This window comes from Pieris rapae, chromosome 15 (genome assembly GCF_905147795.1).
Source record: "Pieris rapae chromosome 15, ilPieRapa1.1, whole genome shotgun sequence".
NCBI classification, from domain to species: domain Eukaryota; kingdom Metazoa; phylum Arthropoda; class Insecta; order Lepidoptera; family Pieridae; genus Pieris; species Pieris rapae.
Genome location: NC_059523.1, coordinates 1,148,971 through 1,170,347, shown reverse-complemented (window position 1 = coordinate 1,170,347; position 21,377 = coordinate 1,148,971). Strand labels below are relative to the sequence as shown.

The window sequence follows — 21,377 nt, the reverse complement described above, 5'->3', positions numbered from 1 at the left end:
GTCATTTATACATACAGATATGTGAGCTATGCATCTATCATCTGTTTTATATGCGTGTGTCTGTATTGTTGATTTGAACGGTGCTGCCATATACATATGGAACTGAAACTGGTAAGAAAATTAGTTTTCGAAGAAATTTCTAATTGCCTTGCAGTCACAATTTTTTCTTAAGCACTGTCAGAAATGTCAAGTGTCAAAAGTAAGAGTAAAGAATGCCTTGGCATTTTGTAAGTACTATTTCCAGAATTTATTGACACAATTTGTGTCTGTCTTAGAAATTGGATTTCAATTTATATTTCTATACTCTGTCACGTAACACGCAGAGTGTTAATCATCAATTAATGTGATTTTAATTATCTGTTTACTTAAAGTAAATGATGTTTTTGTGAATATTGTGATTCAAACGTAACAGTATTTAATTAATTCCTTAATTAGCAGAATTTTATTTTATTGTGTAGATAATTTTGTGATTTTAGTCAATTATTAAGCCTTACCACAGATTACTTAACAATTAGTCAATGTAAACTTGCTTGTGTACTTAGAAAAAAAGTAAAATGCTTCTAATGTATCAAGTAATCTGTGATCGTTCCGTGAATTAGTACTTAATATGTAATTGTGTTATATTGTAATATAATAAATATTTTAATCTATACTCGTTTTTTATTTACTATGTTTTTCGTAAATTGAAAATAAAACTCAATTGAATAATGTATCGGAAACGTTATAGTATATTTGTGTACTAATAGCTCAAGTATATTAGAAACTTAACGGAAACAAATGATTTAAAATTTCACCAGCATCACCTTGATTGCTGATAGTCACTAGACACTTCTTTCGCGAACTAGCGAGCTGTGGAATTAGCTATTAGTGGGGGTCGTCCCTGGGAGATATTATTTTTCACTCAAAGGCCGGAAACGCAACTACTAAAATGGGTGTCGATGGGCTGCGTTGGGAGTCCCGTTGGATCGTTGCCCCCCAAAACAATATACGCGAAGTATACAAATTCCATACGTACTTCCATGTTGTTGAATTTAACGTTAACTTCGTCCTATGACGATTTTGAATAAAATAAAACAAAATTGAGATCAAGATTTTTATTGCTAGACTAGAAAATATCACACGTGACCTAAAATATTTACACATTAATTTGAAAGTTCTTTGCAAGAACTGAGAAATAACATTGTCATGTTAAAAACTGATAATAACTTAACACACTTAAGAGAAACACATAGTAGAACCCCGGTATTACTGATTTTTTTGGGAATCCTCGCTAATGTAAAATTATGCAGATTACAACTTGTACGCGCTACCACTGTTGTGCTCGACGCGTACGTATAATTTATTCTGATTACTTTGTTTGAATTCAACAGTATAAATTTATTTAATTATCCTTTTTATCCGTAATTTTTTACTATTGGTATGTATATAATATGTCAGTATACAATTATTTCCTAATGTCAAATTATTTATTGTCTTAATGCCGATAATTTAATGATAGAATGTAAGATCGACTTGTTTAAAAATTATAAATTTGACAATAATGAGTTTCTAATAATTTATGTTTAAATAATTTGTTTCATATTCACTAACAAACGTTATATTTACCACCAGTGCGCAAGTCAACGGCGGGCAAGAAACTCTCCGGCACTCTTTTTAATTGCCAAGTCATGCAACCTATCCCTAAGATTAGGATCGTTTATATAATCGTCAAATTTATAAAAAAGCTTTATTGATTAATTTATGTTCTTAGCATATTAGTATTGATAATTCTCTCATTTCCCAAATAATAAATTTTTTTGAATTGGTTTTTTTTGGAGCCTGGTTGGGCGTACGCTTACATTAGTTCTGTTTTGAGTAATAAGCTTGTGAAAGTAGATTGTCTTAAAATCTCTTATGGTTTTTTTTCAGAGCTATACATATACATATATAAGTACTTATACGGTCTTAGTACGCTGTACGATACTGATCTGCAAAACGTTTGTCGAATTACCGGAGGTCCAGTTTCTTGAAAAAAAAACAGACAGCTTAAAAAACAAAATCAGTAAAACGTAGGTGTTTTATATAAATATGACGCAGATATTTTTGTCAAATTTAATAAAAATGTTCCTGATAAAAAATCTTTAACTTTTAGTAACAGTGAAAAGTTCGTCAGTCCGATTATAAGTTTGCTCGCGTCCTTCGTGTATCGTGCTGATGACGCCAGAAGTGGCTTGCATAGTTCTTACTGTCTGTGCTTTTTTACCATTTAATATTGGTGGTAAATGGTTATCTGAAACAAACATTTCGACCATAAACAATAAAATTAGTATAATAAATAGTTAAATTTTACTAGGCGACTTGGAATGGCTTTATTACTTTAATTGAAAACGTGCTTCTTAAGGAGTATAATACTTTATACTTCTTAAGTACCGTTATTGACAATATTTTAGACGTCAAAATAGAATTTTAACTAATATTAATCGATAAACACCGACTGCGCGCACGACTCATTGTCCCGTTACGCTCATTGTACGCTTGCGCCACATCTATCTCTTTTCCACTCGATTTGCCTATGCGTCCGAGGATTCAGCCTTTCTTTATATCCATACAAAATAGTGATTTATCAATAAATATGATTAAATTTATTCATAAATGTTTTCTTATGACGTTGTCACGTTAACCTATCGCCAGTAAACCGACATTACTGACAAACATTTTTTTTTAACTTATTTATATATAGGTGATAAATTTATTTACCTTGATCAGTTTTGTTTTGCATTGCAACAACAGCCGGACCTTTTGCCAAAGACCAAGAGGGCACATCCCTTCTAATCGGTTCTAAGATGTTTCTTTTAGATCTCGACACATTGGGCAAGTCAAGATTTACCCCGTTACTCGGTAAATTAACCCCATTTTCGGGTAACACAATCGAACTGTCATTTTCTTGTGACTCTGCCTGTTCGAATTTCGCGATTTGTGTTTCGACGGTAAATATGTCCTTATCATTTATGTGAGGGATAATCTCTGATGATGTGGTTGTTTCGGTACTGGGCTGTCGAGTAATACCATTTTTTGAAACAGAATTTATTTTGACTCCGTTGAGTTTTGGCGTTTCGTTTTCATGTGACGGGGGCGCGGTTGCAATGTATTGATTATAGATGTTGCCAATTAATTCCTCAGTTCGCCTGTAAATGGAAGCATATTATTATTATTGTTTATGTAGTTAAGGGAGGCAAACGCACCTCAACCCATGGATACCTATTTTAGAAGGGTGCTTTACCGGCATTTGAGGAAGGAGCATATTTTTTTTTGAAACAATTGAAGGGCGTTTTTCCCGGGGAAGACCTCTACTAGGAGTCGATGCCACAGTTCGGTAGCTCGCAAAAGAAAGTGTGACGTGTAGCGCTGGAAGTCTTCCAGCCATTTTAGATACTTTTTTAAATACTACATACCTCGTAAGTGGAATGATAACTGTTTGGCCGGCTGCTGCCTCGGGGTGATATGCGTTAGGACCAAAGCCATCTAAGGCTGGGTTGCTGGTCACCTGTTTAATATAAAATAATTCAATATCAAAAATGATATGATGATGATGAAGCTAACAGGCATATTTAATTTACAGACAATTATGATAATATTATGTTCCGATTTGTGCCAGTTATTTTTTTTTAATTCTGCAACACAAAGCGTGGATTGAATAAAAAATAATAAAGACTTGAATTTGTATAAGAAAAGTTTATTAATAATTTATATAATATTTATCATTACCTCCATAACTCCAATTTGTGTAGTGCGAACATGGTATGGAAAATTTTTGTTCGCAAAAACCGGTAGGGTTAACAGCTGTAAAAATAATTTAAATCATTTTGTAAATAATACTTTCGAGGGACCTTTAATAGACATTTTAATGAAATTTTGAATTATGTATGTATTTAAAAGTTAATTATATATTTAGAGCAGCGTTAGCCTAGAGGAGTCCGTGTACGACTCTTATCTCTGAGGTCGTAGGATTGTTCCTCGGCTGTGCACCAATGGACTTTCTATGTGGGCATTTAACATTGGCTCGAACAGTAAAGGAAAGCATTGAGGAAGCCAGTTGCATTGGACCGAAAACGTCGCCGGTGTGTCAGACACAGGCTGATCACGTACTTGCCTTTTAGTTTAACAAATAATACAAAAATCTGAAGCCTATATCTGAAAAGGTTGAAGCATTGATTTTGTATTTTATTTAAAAGTTCAATGATCTTTAAACTTATTACTCACCAAGAACATGACGTGTCCACAGAATGTTATAAATAAGAGCACAGCTGTCACCACACTCTCGCGTACCCATTTATCTAAAATATGAATAAATATATAAACATTATGCACTTATTTATAAATAAAGAATAATATTTGGATTTTTTATCTCACCTATGTAAGAGTTAGCAGTTAATATAAAAAGCGGTCCCGCGTAAAACCACAACGTACCACAGATGAAAAAAGGACAGTAGAACATATTCTGGAATAAAATAAAGATTATAAATAATACAAAATTATTGCAAGTCCTGTCCACCTTAGAGCATTTATTGCACCCCATTTAAATGGGTGCATTACTGGCCTTTGAGGGAGTATGTTTTTTTCAAAAACATAAATTAGTGTACAATAAAGAAAAATGGAGGCCTTTACCCGTAGACACACAGAATCGGTTATGGTAGATAAAGGAAAACAATAGTTATAATTTATATATTTTGTATTACTGATATAAAGCTATAAAATATATAAATAATTAAACTACTGTTGTACAAGAAGAATACTTTCTGTTTAGCATAGGACAGGTTGAGAAGTCGTTGTGTTAGTGAATGCACACAGTTTTGAAACGATATTGAACATTTTGTTTTTAAGAAAGATAAAGTGCCTTTGTAAAAGAAAAAACAAAGTGCATTTTTGGTTTGCGTTTTGTATGATTTAGTGGGGTCAGTCTTTGTTTCATATGGCCTTTAACATTAGGTGTCTAAATTGTTTAAATATAGGATATAAATAAGTAAATTATAAGTCTTTCCTCCAACTTGGATTTTGGATTAGAGATTCTCAGACTTAATTAGTAGATTGTACCGGTAACTTCAGAACTGGTACCTCGCTTAACAAATAAGTATAGCAAAACAGCGAGGAAATTCTGCCAGCGTTAGAGATAGAATATATATATATCACAGGGACCAAACGTTTATTAATTTGTATTATTAATACGTAGGTTAAGAAAATTGTTAATATTGTACATTTTATTGTTATAATTAAATAAAATGTACCTTTTCCGGATATTTCCTAGCGGTAAAGTATGTAGCGTACGCGAAAGCACACCATCCAGATATCCGGAGGACTATCAGCGCATATCCGGCCAGACTCTCGTACAAATATAACACTTCACCTGGATCAAATGCCTGTAAATTTGAAGTTATGAAGTCGAGTTCAATATAATATATATTAACAATGTAAACTGTATATGTTTATTTAAGACTAGTGTAAGTATTTAGGTATGTACATTTGAATGCTATTTATTATAGTCTGTTATTGTCTGACGTTTTTTGCTGCACCAGTAATTTAGTTGTAATTTTTTACTTATTTTAATCATATCATGCGATACCTCAATATCGCAAGATATGAATAAAATAAGTAATATCATCTTGGTGATAAAGAAAGTATTTTTCCAATAATATAGCTGCTAGCAGAGCATCCTTAATTCTCGGCGGAGGCTTCGTCTCATCTTCTTCATCTCCTTGTTCTTGATCCTCAGTTTATCTCAGTTATTGAGAATGGATGCAATGCTATGAAGAGAGTATCATTGTATGGAAGACAAACTAAACCAACCGAAGCAGGGTAATTTCGTCGCTTTAGGAATTTCGTCATGATCGAATTACGTTAGTTTATACAGTAGGTATATTCTTTTTTATTTTTTTACTTACCCTAGCTTGGTATATAAAGATAACCACGTATGTCAGTACATATAGGCACATGAACACAGTTAGTTTAACCGTGAATCCAACCTTAAGACGACCACGGGTGACCGTATAGCCCTTGGCTAGAAGTATTAGCAACAAAAGGAAGGTGGCTTCCGATATCCCGCAGAGAAACTGACCTAGAAGTCAATAAGTACAGATAATCTTAAATATTTGTCTAGTAATTCAACTATTTGTAATAAATAATCAATATATAAACTAAGTATTGTAATTAATCTTATTGGACCGTCGTAACTAAATCTGTCTCTTTTTATCTAAACGTAAATACAATTCGAAAGAAAGAGACTAAATACTGTATGAAACAACAAACAACGCCCCTTTTAAGAACGCTCAGCTCCCGGTGGTGAACGCACAGAATGCTTATTTTTTGGGGGCTGGACCGATTTGGCTAATTTTGATCTTGAATTATTTGTGGAAGTCCAGAAAAGATTTAAATGGTTGGAAATACAAATAAGTAAAAAAATATACTTAAAACAGCAATTGAATTTTCCAATAAGATCTATTTGTATTATCTGTTCCTATGTCTTTTTAGAAATTAAAAAGTGTCACTTTCAGAAATGTGAGTTTCATGGTTGTTGTTTGAGGATGTGTTTGGTATAGTTTTAAAAATGTTGTTTACCTTTGGACACAAATATATGTAGGTGATACGAAGTTCATGAGTTCATCTATAATATGTAATAATCTGTCGACATTAATTAATTGTTAGGAGGTTTGAAAATCGCCGGGTCTGTGTAGTAAATAAAAAAAGTAGTATTCTCTATCAGATACGCGTCATTGACATAAAAAATACGTTTATTTTGGAACATAAGATCATCATGGTATCACTTATTCCACGTCATACAAAATCTCACTTCCGTGTTGAGAATCTCAAGTTTAACTAGGCACTGATATTATCTTACCTACAATTTTCGAATTAGGTGCGCCGACTCCATTACTAGCGTATCTAATATTTGCCAACGTTTGTAACAATACTCCACAGTGTTGTACCACTATCGATATTAGGAACAACTTATACGTCGAGTGTAAAAGGTGTCGCGAGCGCAGCTCTACGGAACACATCACTACGGCTACCATCACTATTATGTATGCAAATGTGTAAGACAATAGTATTGGCAGGACATCTGAAAATAAAGTACAATTTTTAAATATTATAATACAAATTATGCTGTCTTTAATTTACCTGAAAGAACAGTGGGCAGGCCATACAGAAGGTGAGCTGAGGAGTTGATAGAAATAGCAGGTAAATACAGACAGACTATTGGCAAAGATAGGAGGCTTGGAGGAGGCTTCATCTATTAAATTATTACACATGGAGGCACTGATTTTTTCAGTAAGCCTGCCCATGTCTTCTTTTTCTGTTGTTTCTGTGATGTAAATAAAGAATATAATTATTTTGCAGATGGTCTATAGCATCTCTGCCTTTTAGGAAGTGTTCAAGTAATACGTCACGCAATTTCGGAGATTCTTGAGAATTCGTGGTACAAAGTATCAATAAGTCGAAAATAATATTAACAATAACGCATTTTTCAATCCCCGCCCCGCATCGTAACGTTTAATTCGTTACGTAATATTTGAACGCTCCCTTATCTGCATCCCTTAGATGCTATTTATTACAACTGTTTAGTAATAAAAATACGAGTAGTATCTTAATCGAGTTATAGCTGCCAGCTCTTGGTTCTCCTGTGATGTCGAAAAACCTTTTTGATATTTCCCTAAAAAGCCTTATAGCGTTAGGACCCCACGGACCAAGGGTCTCGACACCGAATAGCCTGAGCCTGGACCCCTGTATTTGCAATCTTTAGCTTTTTCAGTCGCATCACAAGCCACACCAGCTCTGTTGATGTTCCATATTTCAAATTGGCACAAGCAAGTACTTACAAAATTCATCCGCAGAAAAATGCCGATGCCAGAAGTCGCCTTCAGGTCCATTTGTCATTAAAAATTTGTATTTCACGTCCAGACCCTGCAAATAAACAAATTATTAAATTCGATTATGTTGACAGATATTGCATCTGTGTATATGTGAATTTCTTTATGTGTTTGATTCATCCAGCATGCTCCTCTCTCTGAAGAAGAGGGAATGTTTTCTTGTTAGAATGTGTATAATTTACGCGAGATATGATGATGTAAAGTACATATAAAGTTTGATAGTAATAAAATTATTAAAAAATTGATACATAGAAAATCAAATTTTAAAAGTTTGTTCCCTGTGGAAGTGTACTTGTATTATTAATATATCCATCTTACCTTTGGACTATCGCAATTGCTGATCGCAATGAACCACCACCTCTCTCTCGCCGAACGAAACCTTCTCGAGTTGTGACATGAGACAATCAATCTCTCTGTTTCGCTGTACCCGTTTTGATAGGATTCTGAATTGAGACGTCGGCGCCGGTAGCGTTCGTATAATTCTATTGATCGCTTTATTTTGTGCTAAAATATACAAAATTCATATTATCCTTGATAACAAGTTACTCATTAATCTTAAAATTAGTTTTACTACGGCGTCCAGGTATAGTCTCAAGTCTGTGTAGGCATTGTGTAGTGAAGATGCCTTAATAGTAGTTTAATGTCGCTGTAAAATGATAACCTATGTATGTCCAGAGAACTAAATATGACCAAAACAGGAAACAAAAATCTTTAATTTCGTCAATATTCGATAAAATATTATTAGGTATTTTTTTCCATAGTTTTGGATGGTAAAATGTTCTTATCAATAGCAGAAATAAGTCCTTACTTCATGAATATACCAGATAATTGACATAATCTGGATAAGTATAATGGGAGACTGGGTATACGGGTACCAAGTAGAAACCAGAGGCTTCCGTCTAAAATGTTGGATGGAGCCCGCGCACATTCCAACTTAGCGAAGCGCCACTCACGCGAGCAATACAAATATATATTTTTTATAGAACAAAAAGGCTGATCAACTACTATACACAAACCAGGGAAAACCGAAATTCATTTACTGAATTTTCGCTCTTTTACGCATATTAAGTGTGAACTGAGAGCGTAGTCGTCGATTTGTTGGTTGGGAAGGCGGCGAACCAGCTGTTGTTCTCCAGAATATAGAGGTTTGCTAAACCGAATATACAAGAAAAAAGAATTCGTTGAAGACTGTAAAACATCAGAATATCGTTATGCAGAGCACTTTAATTTCTATGAGAAAATATAATTCGGCCTGATTATCATCATTGGGTCACTAAATTGTTATCTTACTATCTTTAGCTTATTGTAGCATATTATATTGTAATACATAGTATATATTTGTATTGTGCGCCAACAGATATGGTAAAATATTTAGAATCTTCTGAATTAAATTAGATAAAATGTAAAAAAAAAAAACTCATACATACAGTGTGATTGTAATTATCAAATAAAATTTCAACATCTTTTAGATCTTCTTTACTGCCATTTGTAGCTGGACCAATACTCTCCCATAGTTCATCTGGCAGTTCTGTGGTAGAATTGAAATCTTCTGGTATCAACTCGTACCAGGTAGTGTTCGGTTCTTTGGTAGATTCCTCGGTTTTTGGTGGAATGGTAGTTTTTAAAAACTGGTCGTAATAACCCGGATCGTTCGGGAGATCATTTTTAGACGTATTTTTCGGTTTTGTTTGCTTTGGTGTTGTCGGTTTTTGTGTTGTGCTGAAAGTGCACAGGGAAATTGTAAGCACGAAATGTAATTCAATTCATCATTATTTTTTAACTTTATTATACAGACTATTATTACATACAGATTAACATTTTACATAAAAATAAACAAGTTGATGAAGATAGTAGGAAATTCCCTGATTTATGTTTAAAATCTTTTTTGAGGTCAAACTTCTTTAAGCCCATGACGGTAATTTTTTTCGGATGAATAATAATATTAGCGTCACGAAGATGTGCAGCGTTTTTGTCAATGAAAAGGGAGAGAGCGATTGAGACTGATTGAGAGAGAGTTAGAATGCGAGAATTGCGCACGCACTTTTTTTTTAAATTTAATAGGGGTTAAAGTCCCAACCTTTTAGAAGCAGGTAATTCTTTGTTAGCTTTTGTAACGACACAGCCTGAATACTCGGTGTCCGGGTACCAATGTGATAGTTTAACAATCTGGTTCTGTCCGCCTTTATTTAGTACTGATTCACGGTCTTGACATGTCTGAGAAGATATAATGTATAAGAAAATATGTAGTTAAACTCATTACTATCTTTCAACCGCTAAAGGTTCAAGACGTTGAAATCACTAATAAAAAATGGGAGAAATATCTGGGTGTTAGATACATATTAAAATGAACCTTTCATACATATATCACACATAATTACCAAACTAAAATCACTAAATATAATAATAAGCTAATAATTATAGGCAGATTTTGGTCTATATCAAAATGCATTTCGCAATCTGTACGTCATTTAATTTATAATTCTTTAGTCAAGCCACATTTCATATAAGTATCTAATTAAAGTATGACGTGCATCTTGCAACAACAACTTAATAAATTAATAAAAGCACTATTTAGATACAAGTTTTAACACAGACTATTAAATTCCACCAAGAAACCAAAATAATGACCAAAGTACCAGAATTTTAATTTATGAAAATTAAATAACTTCTTCGCTTCGAGATGGTAGCTTATCAAATAAACTAATTAAAACACCACTCTATTAATAATGTATGTTACATATATAATTATATGGATTTATAATTGGTCTGAATTAAATGATTTAAAAAAATACATTATATTCCTCTTGTATGATACGCTTGAATTGTTGGTTGTTGATAATGTAAATACTAACCCGCTTACTGTGATACACAGCCGGCCATTGAGATTCGTCGTCATAATACAAGAGTAAATTGGGAGAACCCATGTCCCGTTCAAACTCTATCAAATATTCAAACTCGCCCTCTAGCGATAGAAAACAGAAGCGCGCCAGAAATGCCCAATTCTGAAAGTATCATTTAAACGAATATAAGTTTAGCAAATAAAAAAATAATATAAACGGCTGAGATATAAGTCTTTTCTCAAACTTCGCTAACTGCGCTAATTCAAGTTTAAGATACGAGAATAGGTACCGCAATACAGCGAAAAAACACGGCCAAAACTTTTAAATTTATTTTTATTTAATATTTATTATTACTATGTAGGATAAAAAATTGTTAATACTATATAACTGTACATTTCACAATAATAAATATTTATTGTTAAATTATGAGTTTGATAGTAGAATATATTATATTTATTTATAATAAGGAAATTTTATAAATAAACAAGTAACGAAAACACCTTTTCAAAGGATTGTAGCTATGTATTATAAACTTAAATTTAATGTACATAATTTTACATTTTTCCGACATTTCGCGTGCTTTACAAAAATCTTGAGACAAATAATCTGCGAAAATAGAGGACACCGTGAGTTAATTCTGCAAAACCCCTACATCTTTTAGTCGATATCAACTCCGGGGAAATAAATATCGATAATAACTTTTTCTGCAGCTGTAATACTTTTTGACTTTCAACAATCCTTTGTCTTAAGTCACGCCGAACGCAGCCACGCACGCTGTAAAGCACGCGAAACGTCGGGAAAATTTTTAAATTATTTAAAATAATTATATGTTTATAATACATAGCTTCAATCCGTTGAAAAATTGTTTTCTTTGAATATGTAAAAGTTATGTTAATTAAAGACCAAATAAACAAGTATCATAATTTGAAAACCTTTGATTTAACAACGTACCTCCTTTGTATTAATCCTTCCCTCTACCCACTTCCCATTTACGTTGCCTAGCAATGCAATGAGGACTGGGATGAATGCACCGTTCCTCATATTGAACAAACACTCAAAGAAAAGCCTCAAACGGAATATGTGTAAAATTCTGTAATTACGTAAAGGTTTTATTGTTTGGTAATGAAAATACTGAAATTATTGTCGAAAATTATCTATATTCAATTTTATTTTGGTCAAAAGGCAATTAGGCACTTGAAAAGTTACTCTTTGTTCTATATTGTTGATTTAAATTATTTTTATAGCTACTGTTGAAGCGGTTGGCATCGAAATACTGTAATGTAAACAATTGACAATCTATATAAACCGAGCCAGATTTTCTGAAGCACCACCGACAAATGTTACTAACGGGCGAACTACAAATTTTTGAGTCGCAGTTGCCATCTTTGTTCTGCTATAAACTACTTCTAACTTTGATTAGACTTTGACTACATATAAAAGACTTTCGGGTCCTCAAACCCAACCAGTGACCAAGAAAAATTTTGTTGTTCATAACTTTTTTCAGCTAGACACAGCCATTATAGAGACTTCATTTATATAGTGTCCACAATATTAGTAAATATAATATCAGCGACTTACCTCTTAGATCAATATCAACTATATTAAAAATACTAAATGATAAAATATTGAGTAAAATTAACGCTAATTGAGCAATGAGTTTTAAAATCACGTTCGTCTTTCGCTTTTTTGTTGGGCCTCTAGTTGTCATGGTAATGGTTTGCGGGGCTTCGATACCATTAGCTACGCATTGTTGAACGCTTTATGTTTATATAACCCTCTGGGGTTATATATTGCCAAGATAAGTCATATGGGGGCCTACCATCAGCTCTTATTGCGAGCCTATTGATAATCTCCAATTGAGATGCATCGCTTATTTGTATGAATCCGAATAAACCAACTCCTTCGTTTCCACGTAAGCGTTAATTAGATTTCGTTCATTAAATTTGAATTTTGTATGAAAAATCGTAGATGACCTCGCGACTGATCCAAAATTTTACCTTTTTTGTATCGAACCAGAAAATTTTATGTTTAATATCAAAAGAGTTTTTTTATTAAATAATTATTTAATAAAAAAACTTTACAATTATTGTATTTTAAAATTATGTACCATAAATAACGGTTCGGTGGCCTTTGATACACGATTTATACTAAAATATTAAGTCCTGAGTCCATACCTCGTTACCAGAGAATGATCGAGAGTTACACACTTTTTTTTCACAGACTTTTTGTTCTGTCCATTCATCATCTAATTTATATACTAAAACCTCCCATCTGAATTTATATTTATCAAATAGATTTCTTAAAGACTATACTCTACTAACTACATATACTACGACTAAACTCATAGGCCCCCTGAATTAACCAGAAAAGTTTGTTGTGCCGAGATTCGAAGCCACGACATACGTTAACCGTAAATCTAGTGGTTGAGCACAATAAAAAATCAAATTCGGTTGCTCAATCCATTTCACGTTCAAGGAATTAAAACAGATATTTACAAGTATAATTCGTATATTTCTTACATTCAAAATAACTAACAATAGTTTAAATTTGGCCAAAAACAATTTAAATTACTAAGTAATTCAAAAAAATACAATATAGACATTTAAAACACATTTTAATTTCAAAATGACTTTTAATACTGTTACAAAAATGGGCGCACTTAGTAAAGTCAAAGACGGAGAAGAGTCATTTTTGATGAATTTTGATACGGCCCAGTCCTGCATGTAACAAACAGCATTCTTTAAAAGCTTAAAGCGTATAGAAAAATTATAGAACCATCAGTACTTTATTAAAGAAATCCTTAAATAAATAGCGGAATGTTACTAATACATAAGAGAGAGATAGTGTCACAAGCTTATCTGACCCGTTCCGCATCCCCCGTCCCCTAAGCGATTTCAGAAATCGGGTCCAATATGTTTACAAAGTTTACGTATAAAAAAAACTTGCTCACAATATTTATTCTAGTATTGATCTACCCGCTAAAGTTGCAATTTTTGCGGGTAGTTTCAAAATTATGATTAATTAGTGTGATATTGTTGTGTTCCATATCATACTGGATTCAAATATTGTGATCCAGACATACACCAGTTATCCGCTTAACTCAATAATAATTTAAGTTTAAAACGCAGTTTATTCATAAATTTATTGGGAATTTGCAAATAATACCAAACGTAAGAGCCTGGTTCGGCCATAGACAATACTGAGAAACCACATGATCATGTGAGTTCATGCCATCACAATAAAGTTTATAATATATAGTCTTTTCCTGCAGCAAAATCATATCTAGGAACAAGAATATCGTTTAAAATATGTAATTGATAAACCTGCGTTTATATGAGAAATAATAAAATATTTTCACGTAAATAAACTACATACAATGCGAATACATATTTCTCCCTTAGAAACATTTATATAATTAACAAAAATTGCACATTATCCTTATTTCTATTTATTGACACTCCTTTAACATTTGCAGTGATTTCCTGAATAGTTCCTGCTGTGCTCTAGCATGCTTGATCTCCAGTTCAGCTAGTTCTACAAGGCTGAAATTGAAACATCTTTCATAAATCATAAACTACCCACAAATATTAAAAAATTACTTCTTTCAATTCATACAAATCTCAGCTAAAATGTTAGTAATACATTTAAATTTAATTCTTATACTTTTGGTAGATATTTCTTTGGTTATTTTTGCTTTTAAGTTTATTGCATGTACTATAGTATTAAAACGTCGGAAACGCACTCGCGAGCCCTCTGGCATTGAGTGTCCATGGGCGGCGGTATCACTTAATAACAGGTGACCCTCCTGCCCGTTTGCCCCCTGTTCTATAAAAAATATATATAATATGTCTTTTTTGAGAAATAAAGTCTTTAAACCTAAATCATAGGACTGTGTTCGCATATCATACATTCACACCCTTGAGTGAGATTAGATTTTTTCATTTATTCATGTTTATTATGGTTAAAAATGTTGCTTCCGACAAAATTATCGTGTAGTGTGTGATCGTGTACTTATTATCTTCTGGTAACATTTATAAATCAAAAATCTACGACTTAAAAAAAAGTTGCATTTATATTAAAGATATTAAGACGCGACTAAAAAGGGAAGGAAATTGTTCACTTTCTTTGAGATGACACTGATTATGATATGTATTTAAAAATTCAAAACACAGAAAACGTAGGAGGTAATTCTTCTGTATATAAGTCACCTCTTTTTAAAAGCCCCAACACGTCTGGTCCTAAAGTCGATGAGTTCTTCCCTAGCACGCGCTGAGAGCTGCTCAAACTTGGCGCAGGCTTCGGATTGAGCTTGTTCCGCCTAATTAAAACATAATAACTGTTTAGAAAGTAATTTTTTTTCAAAATTATCACGTGCAATTTTTAGGACGTCAGAACCAAACCCAAAACTTAGCAATTCATAAAGCGAATAAATATATTTTTTAATACAGTTGCTCAAAAAGTGGCATATTGCAGGGAGGTATAGCGTTCGGAAAGTGGGCTATTACACACTTGTGCTTTTTTCTTTGCCATTCCCGCACTCGTGCGTTTTCTTTGCCAACTGTCAAAACAATGTGTATTAAAAAGAAAAAACCAACCACGAAGGTTTTATTAAAAAGATTCATAGAAGTTTTTATGATATATGATTTCTAAATATTATAATAATTGGATTCAATAAGGTCGATTAGGTTTCTTTTCATTTCATATCAATTAAAAAAATATTAAAAAGAATTTTATAATATATGCAAATACGTATTTTTAAAAAGTTTACTAATAATTAGATTCTATAAGTTAGGTTAGGTTTATTATATTTCATATTAATAAAAAAAATATTAAAAAGAAAAAACTAACCATGAAGTTTTTACTAAAAAAAATCACAGAAGTTTTTATGATTCATGCAAATATTTTAAAAAGAAGCTATAGCTATTTGTTTAAATATCAGATTTAATGATTGGACTCAATGAGTTAGATTTGGTTTTCTTTCAATAAAAATAGTCTACTGAAGAATTGGCTGTATGGGCCAAGTTCCCTTTGCCTACCCAGAATGGGTGAAGAAAAGAAAAAACAAACTTTGCTCATATTCTTTGCGGTTGGCGCCATTTTCCAAAAATGTTCTTTCGAGTTGAGTTATTTGTTGCACTTGATGTACATGTGATTACAAATGAGTAATTTCGACGATATTTTATTTGAATGTATACCACCCGAACGCAGTATAATTGCATAAAATGCTTCGGACAACAATTTACCGGGAACATATAAGTCGCTACATATCTACGTGCAACGAATTTATTCCGTAGAGAGAATAGAAAAAAAGCAAATAGTTTAATTAAATTGCTTTATTTTTTCGCAACTGTATTAAAAATAGTCGTTCAGTACACGTGCGGTACCGTCATTGCAACTTGTTCCGACTGTCAACCCTCACCTTCGGCTGCGCCTCGGCTCGGGTAGACATTCGTCGGAACTCGTTGCAATGACAGGCTTTCCGCACTTGTAATGAAATATACTATTTTAATTATACTCCAATTTTCGATTCCGTAGGATTCTGACATTTCATATGTGTTGCTAGGAAAACAGTTGAAATTGAAAAATATGCCCGGCCAAAAAGGTTTATAATCTCTTACATGTCAAAAAATGAAAGCTGTCAGAATTCTACGATATTAAAAATCCGAGTTTATACTCGGAGTTTATACTTATGTAAGAGTGGCAGAAAACAGCCCGTGCTGAGCTGTAAAGGCCCTTAAAGGCCAACAGCAAGAGTCCATACAAAAAAAAGTGGCAGAGAGTTTACAGTTCTTGCCCGCGCGGCTTTGATATAGGGAATTTGTAGTAAATCTATATTTAAACTATAGTTAAGTCATAATAAGTCCTTTATTATATCTATAGTTAAGCCTACATTTTTTTTAAATATGGACAAAAGAATTTGTTTTGATATAGGCAATATTTTTGACATAAGCGTTTTCTATTTATATATAAAAGGCAGCTTTTTGAGTGTTTTCTCCACGATGTTTTCCTTCACAGTACGAGCGAGTGTGAAAAGTCCATTGATGCAAAGGAGTTAGAACCAACGAAACCATGGATGTAAGGGGCACCTTGAAACCACTACAGCAACATTGTTTGACAAAATAACATTCTTAAAAAAGCGTGCATACCTCTTGTACTTCCATCGGCTTGCAAGAATAAAATATTTTTGTAAGTGATATTCAGAAGTGAGAAAATTTTGTTATATGTATGTGGGGATGTGTGTGAATACATATGTATATCTTCTCTAGTTCTTGAAAGATCATTGCATGTGCAAGATAATAAAGAAATGTGTTACAGTGAGAATTGAAAAGTGAGAGAGAAACCTGATTTCATTCGAAAGATAAACCTCAGAGTGTTGTGTGAATTTTAATGCAATGCCAAAAAAGCAGTTTCAGAGCGATTTTCGGTTGAGATTTTATGATTTTGACTCTGGCTTCAATAAGAATTTGGTCAGGTAATGAACCAGTGTAAACATCTGATTGTAAATATTGTGTAAATCAAAATCATAGCGGCAGTAAACGTCATTGTCAATGTCATCTGTCAATTAGTGTTAATTAGCTTTGCTCTGTGTATTTCTACTTACGGCGTGAACGTCTTTATTCTTAGCTCTGGCGCGTTCGAGATTCCTATTAGCAGCTTCGTAAGCTGCAAGACACCTAAAAAAGACTGGATGATGAAGAGACCTTTCGATGTAAAATAATAAAATAATCACTGTATATGAAGTTATGCATATGGGCATCCAACAATAAGTCACAAACTCATAAAGCACACTAGCGCACTAGTCGATAGTGCTTACATGCTAGTGTCGATAAAGTTTAAAATAAAAATAAATTAGAAATGTAAATATGAGAATTTTTAGATAATAAATAATATGTTTATGTAATATTGTGTATATTAAATGTTTTTACCTAAGACGTCTAACAAGCACTGCTTTAGCGGCATGGGTGTCCCTCATATAGTATCGGAGTGTATCAGCCAACTTGAGATCCTGGTCTGATGCCATACGACCTTCAATTTTCTGCAAAAAAAATCTCAATAAAAAAAGTATTTCAAACACAGCAATATATCTTTCATAGTAAGAATATTGTTTATAGCAATAGCTAACAAGAATATCTTTTAAATTAATTATTGGATTTATTTAATTTTTTGTTGTTTCTGCATTTTGAGGTTATTTTATTAAATATTTATTTGTACGAACCCGGCACTTGTCAAACGTGTCAGCGGCGCGTGTTAGGAATCTCTCGGAGGGAGGCTGTTCTCGAGTCGCCAATTGTGTGATACAAGATGATAGCTTTATATGAGCATCTGCTACCTCTGTAAAAATATATTTGCCTATAAAGAGCTGTTATTCTTAGATGGGCCGATTAAAATCAGTGTTGATCGTGACAGCTTCAAGCTCAATCAGGCCCATCTTTGGTCAATCGCGAACCTTTTTTTGAATTCAACTTCTTTTTTACATTTCGTTTTAGAAAACAGATTGATTAAATATTTTTATTACTAAACAACATTTTTCAAGTCTGATTACATCTGTACACAGAATTTTAGTGGCATCTTCAGTGCTCTTTTACTAAATAATAACCATTACATACAGTAGGTATACATATAGTAAACTTGAATCACAAAAAACATTTTTTGTTATTATAACAGAAAATAAATAAATGCTTCTTCAATAAACTTAAATACGTTGCTTCATACGTTGTTTTTTAAGAAGTTATAAAATTAATTTGCTAATATTATAGAACTAGAAACAAGGCAGAAATATCAAAAAATATTTTGAAAAAAATTCATAGTTCAGATTACCAGATATAAACTCACCCTTGTGTTTTGCTGTCATCCGATCCACCCTGGCCACAGCCTCTTTGAGATGTGAATAATACTCTTGTAGAAAAGCAGTCTCTTGTTCAAAGAAATCGTTGACATCACGAACAGTCGCACCAAGGTATATTTCATCCGTCGTTGTCGTCATTGACCGGACCTTAAATTTACGATAAAAATATAAGACTGCTCGGAACTTATACAGGACGCAAAGACACTGTTCTTTATAATTTATAGTAAAACATTATTGCATTACTACCGTTTGATGATCGATTACCAATCTCCAGAATCTTCCATTCAAAATATTGTTTTTTAAAATAATTGAACCATAAATAAAAACATAATAATATAACGTGTGTTAAGACGAAATATGAAAAATAAGTTTTGTCTATGTATTTCGGAAATAACAGTTGTTGTGGATCGTTAATAACAATAATAATTTTAATAATTTATTTTCAAGAATATGTTACAAAATTCGCATCCACACAATTTTGTCTTATAAATTTTTTTACAAACATGAATCATATCATTATAGTCAATTGTTATATTAATTTTAGTGATAAAATATCACACCATTAAAATATTATTACGTTATCAAATTAATATTAATTATAATGTTTCACGCAAATAATAATTAATAGACTAATACATTCCAAAATTAGTATACTACTACTTCAGAGTTTCCTTCCGTAGCACTGTTTAAACCAGTACGGACTATGGAGGGAGAAAGTGTCACCTCACATATGCTACATCTGATAAAAGTATCTAGCGATTATATATTTTCTTTAAATATATCGAAATATACCAAGACATAGACTTAATAAAATTACATACAAGCCCTCCGATAAGATCCATCTTGCCCCGCGGTTTTGCGCACAGATCTTGCTCATATTCCAGAAATACCCGAAGATGGGCATCCTTACGGAAGACTGGATGCGCCGCCAGACGCTGTAGGAACACCTCGTGCATTGCCACTGTTTTCTTGAATGTGGCCAAGTATTCACTGAATGAAATATAATGAACAATGAACCTTACAATTTAGAATTTACTATAAATATATACTTTGTTATATGTTTTGTAGAAATAGGTAAATATGTGGTTTATGTTTGAATGTGTTTTCTGTTTGTGTATAATATGATGAATAAATAACAAGAACACCAGTAATAGTATGATCTAAAATGAGAATGTTTAAATAGTAAGATCATGGGTTGTTTTTTCTGAGGCAGCCATGAAGTAGTGGCATTATGGGAACTTGTACGCAGGACAATTAACAAAGTTGCGTAAGGTGCAACACCATGGCAAACTCAAAAAGTTGTTTCAGAAATAAGTTAAAATCTTACAAATAATACTCACTCCTCCAGCTCTTCTTTCATCTTTAGGAATTCTTCTCTTGTTAGAGCACCTTCTCCTTCTCCAAGACGCTGCAGTTTTTCACGAGAAGCATCAAAATCAGGCCTTGGCGGTGCTGGTGGGATCTAAAATTTTTAATTCTTGAAGCAGCCTATCTCTAATATATTATTGAGTAAGTGAGACTTTTACATTTCAATCAAACCGACACAGTTCAGAACAACATATTGACAAAATCAAAGCTCTATTCTAGAGCTAATCACTTACCCCAGTAGCCATAATCTATTAATTAACATACTTAAAACTTACATGACAGACTCAAAGCAGACACATACTAATAATTTTTTTTAAACAAGAGATTATTAGATATTTATGCAATTATACTTACAATATACCCAGCATATTCTTCATTCTCCTCATATCTGTCGTGGAGCCATACAAATTCCTCATGCTGGCGTACCACTAAGAATTCTGACTTTTGAAACTCAGGTAGGGTTGTTTTGGTATGTACAGTAAATTTTACTTTCTCCTTTTCACTGAGTGCATCTGATATATCCACCTATCATTTAAATGTTTTATTATTTTATAAAAAATCAATACGGTTTCTATTTTCATTGGGCCAACTTCATTAACACAAATTTGTTTGTAACATACATTTATGTTACAAACAAATTTGAAAAGATAACATAAATTGAAGGTGACACACAAACTAAAATATATACGTATGACTAACCAGCAAACTGTTATCAGCTAAGGACACATTTTCACTGGGTTTCTTTTTATCCATTGAAGAATCTCCTGATGATGGAGAAGATATTGGTGCAGTGAGGGGATCATTGTTAGTTTCTTCTACACAGTCCTGAAAAATTATATTAGGACTAATCTCTTCTAAAATATATATATATATATATATTATATATATATAAATTAGGTATATATATATATATATAAGGTTGATTATTTAGTAATTGAAATTTTGAACTCTAACAGTAAAACCCAAATACAAACCGAACTTGATAATTGTTACTATAAAACAACAAGTAGCGGTAAAATATTGAGTTCTAGAACCGCAATAATTGGCTTTCATCCACGTCACAGTATTTAAATTTGAACTTAACATTGAATCAATTAGTAAATACCCAATTGAACGGTATTTAATGTTAAGTTAACAAAGACATTTAAGAATCAGGAATGGATAACAAAAATTTCATATTTCCTATTGGACTGAAACGCCCCCCAATTTTAAAACTTACCATCATATTGAGTGATAAATTATTTTAGAGTCTGGATGTAACACTGTGACCGCTCTGAAATGATTACTAAGCTTAAGAGTAATTATTGGTAAATTAAACACGATATTTATATCACAAAAAGGTTTTCAATATTGTTATTTGTAACGAGAATAACTTTTAGAAATGACTTTTATAAATTCTTATTTTGAAGTTTGAGAATTTCTATT

General features: G+C 32.5%; 2 protein-coding genes across 2 annotated transcripts; both read right to left on the bottom strand.

Moving 5' to 3' along the window:
* Positions 1–1,948: 1,948 nt before the first annotated feature.
* LOC110998914 (transmembrane protein 145-like) lies at positions 1,949–11,779 on the bottom strand. Its single transcript, XM_022267726.2, has 15 exons — positions 11,690–11,779; positions 10,751–10,900; positions 9,976–10,112; positions 9,326–9,617; positions 8,217–8,402; positions 7,848–7,932; positions 6,869–7,090; positions 5,916–6,088; positions 5,262–5,393; positions 4,390–4,477; positions 4,240–4,313; positions 3,745–3,819; positions 3,432–3,523; positions 2,737–3,164; positions 1,949–2,269 (listed from the first exon to the last, which is right to left on the bottom strand). Exons 1-15 carry the CDS (start codon positions 11,777–11,779, stop codon positions 2,121–2,123), a joined length of 2,373 nt encoding a protein of 790 aa, XP_022123418.2. The 3' UTR covers positions 1,949–2,120.
* A 1,449-nt stretch (positions 11,780–13,228) lies between these two features.
* On the bottom strand, positions 13,229–21,358 carry LOC110998912 (sorting nexin-32). Its single transcript, XM_022267724.2, has 11 exons — positions 21,172–21,358; positions 20,652–20,777; positions 20,307–20,477; positions 19,925–20,046; positions 19,406–19,574; positions 18,572–18,731; positions 17,955–18,070; positions 17,665–17,774; positions 17,340–17,412; positions 14,947–15,056; positions 13,229–14,280 (listed from the first exon to the last, which is right to left on the bottom strand). Exons 1-11 carry the CDS (start codon positions 21,175–21,177, stop codon positions 14,187–14,189), a joined length of 1,257 nt encoding a protein of 418 aa, XP_022123416.1. The 5' UTR covers positions 21,178–21,358; the 3' UTR covers positions 13,229–14,186.
* Positions 21,359–21,377: the final 19 nt, after the last annotated feature.

Bases quoted from the DNA above. Each gene is read 5' to 3' on its own strand.
- LOC110998914 (XM_022267726.2), bottom strand. From the start codon at position 11,779: ATGAGGAACGGTGCATTCATCCCAGTCCTCATTGCATTGCTAGGCAAC. The intron at 10,113-10,750 runs GTTAGTATTTAC...ATATCTTCTCAG, and splicing joins CTGTGTATCACAGTAAGCGG to ACATGTCAAGACCGTGAATC. The intron at 3,165-3,431 runs GTATGTAGTATT...TTCCATTTACAG, and splicing joins GTTATCATTCCACTTACGAG to GCGAACTGAGGAATTAATTG.
- LOC110998912 (XM_022267724.2), bottom strand. The intron at 17,775-17,954 runs GTTCGTACAAAT...TTTTTTTTGCAG, and splicing joins ACACGTTTGACAAGTGCCGG to AAAATTGAAGGTCGTATGGC. The intron at 15,057-17,339 runs GTAAGTAGAAAT...TGTTTTAATTAG, and splicing joins AGAATAAAGACGTTCACGCC to GCGGAACAAGCTCAATCCGA.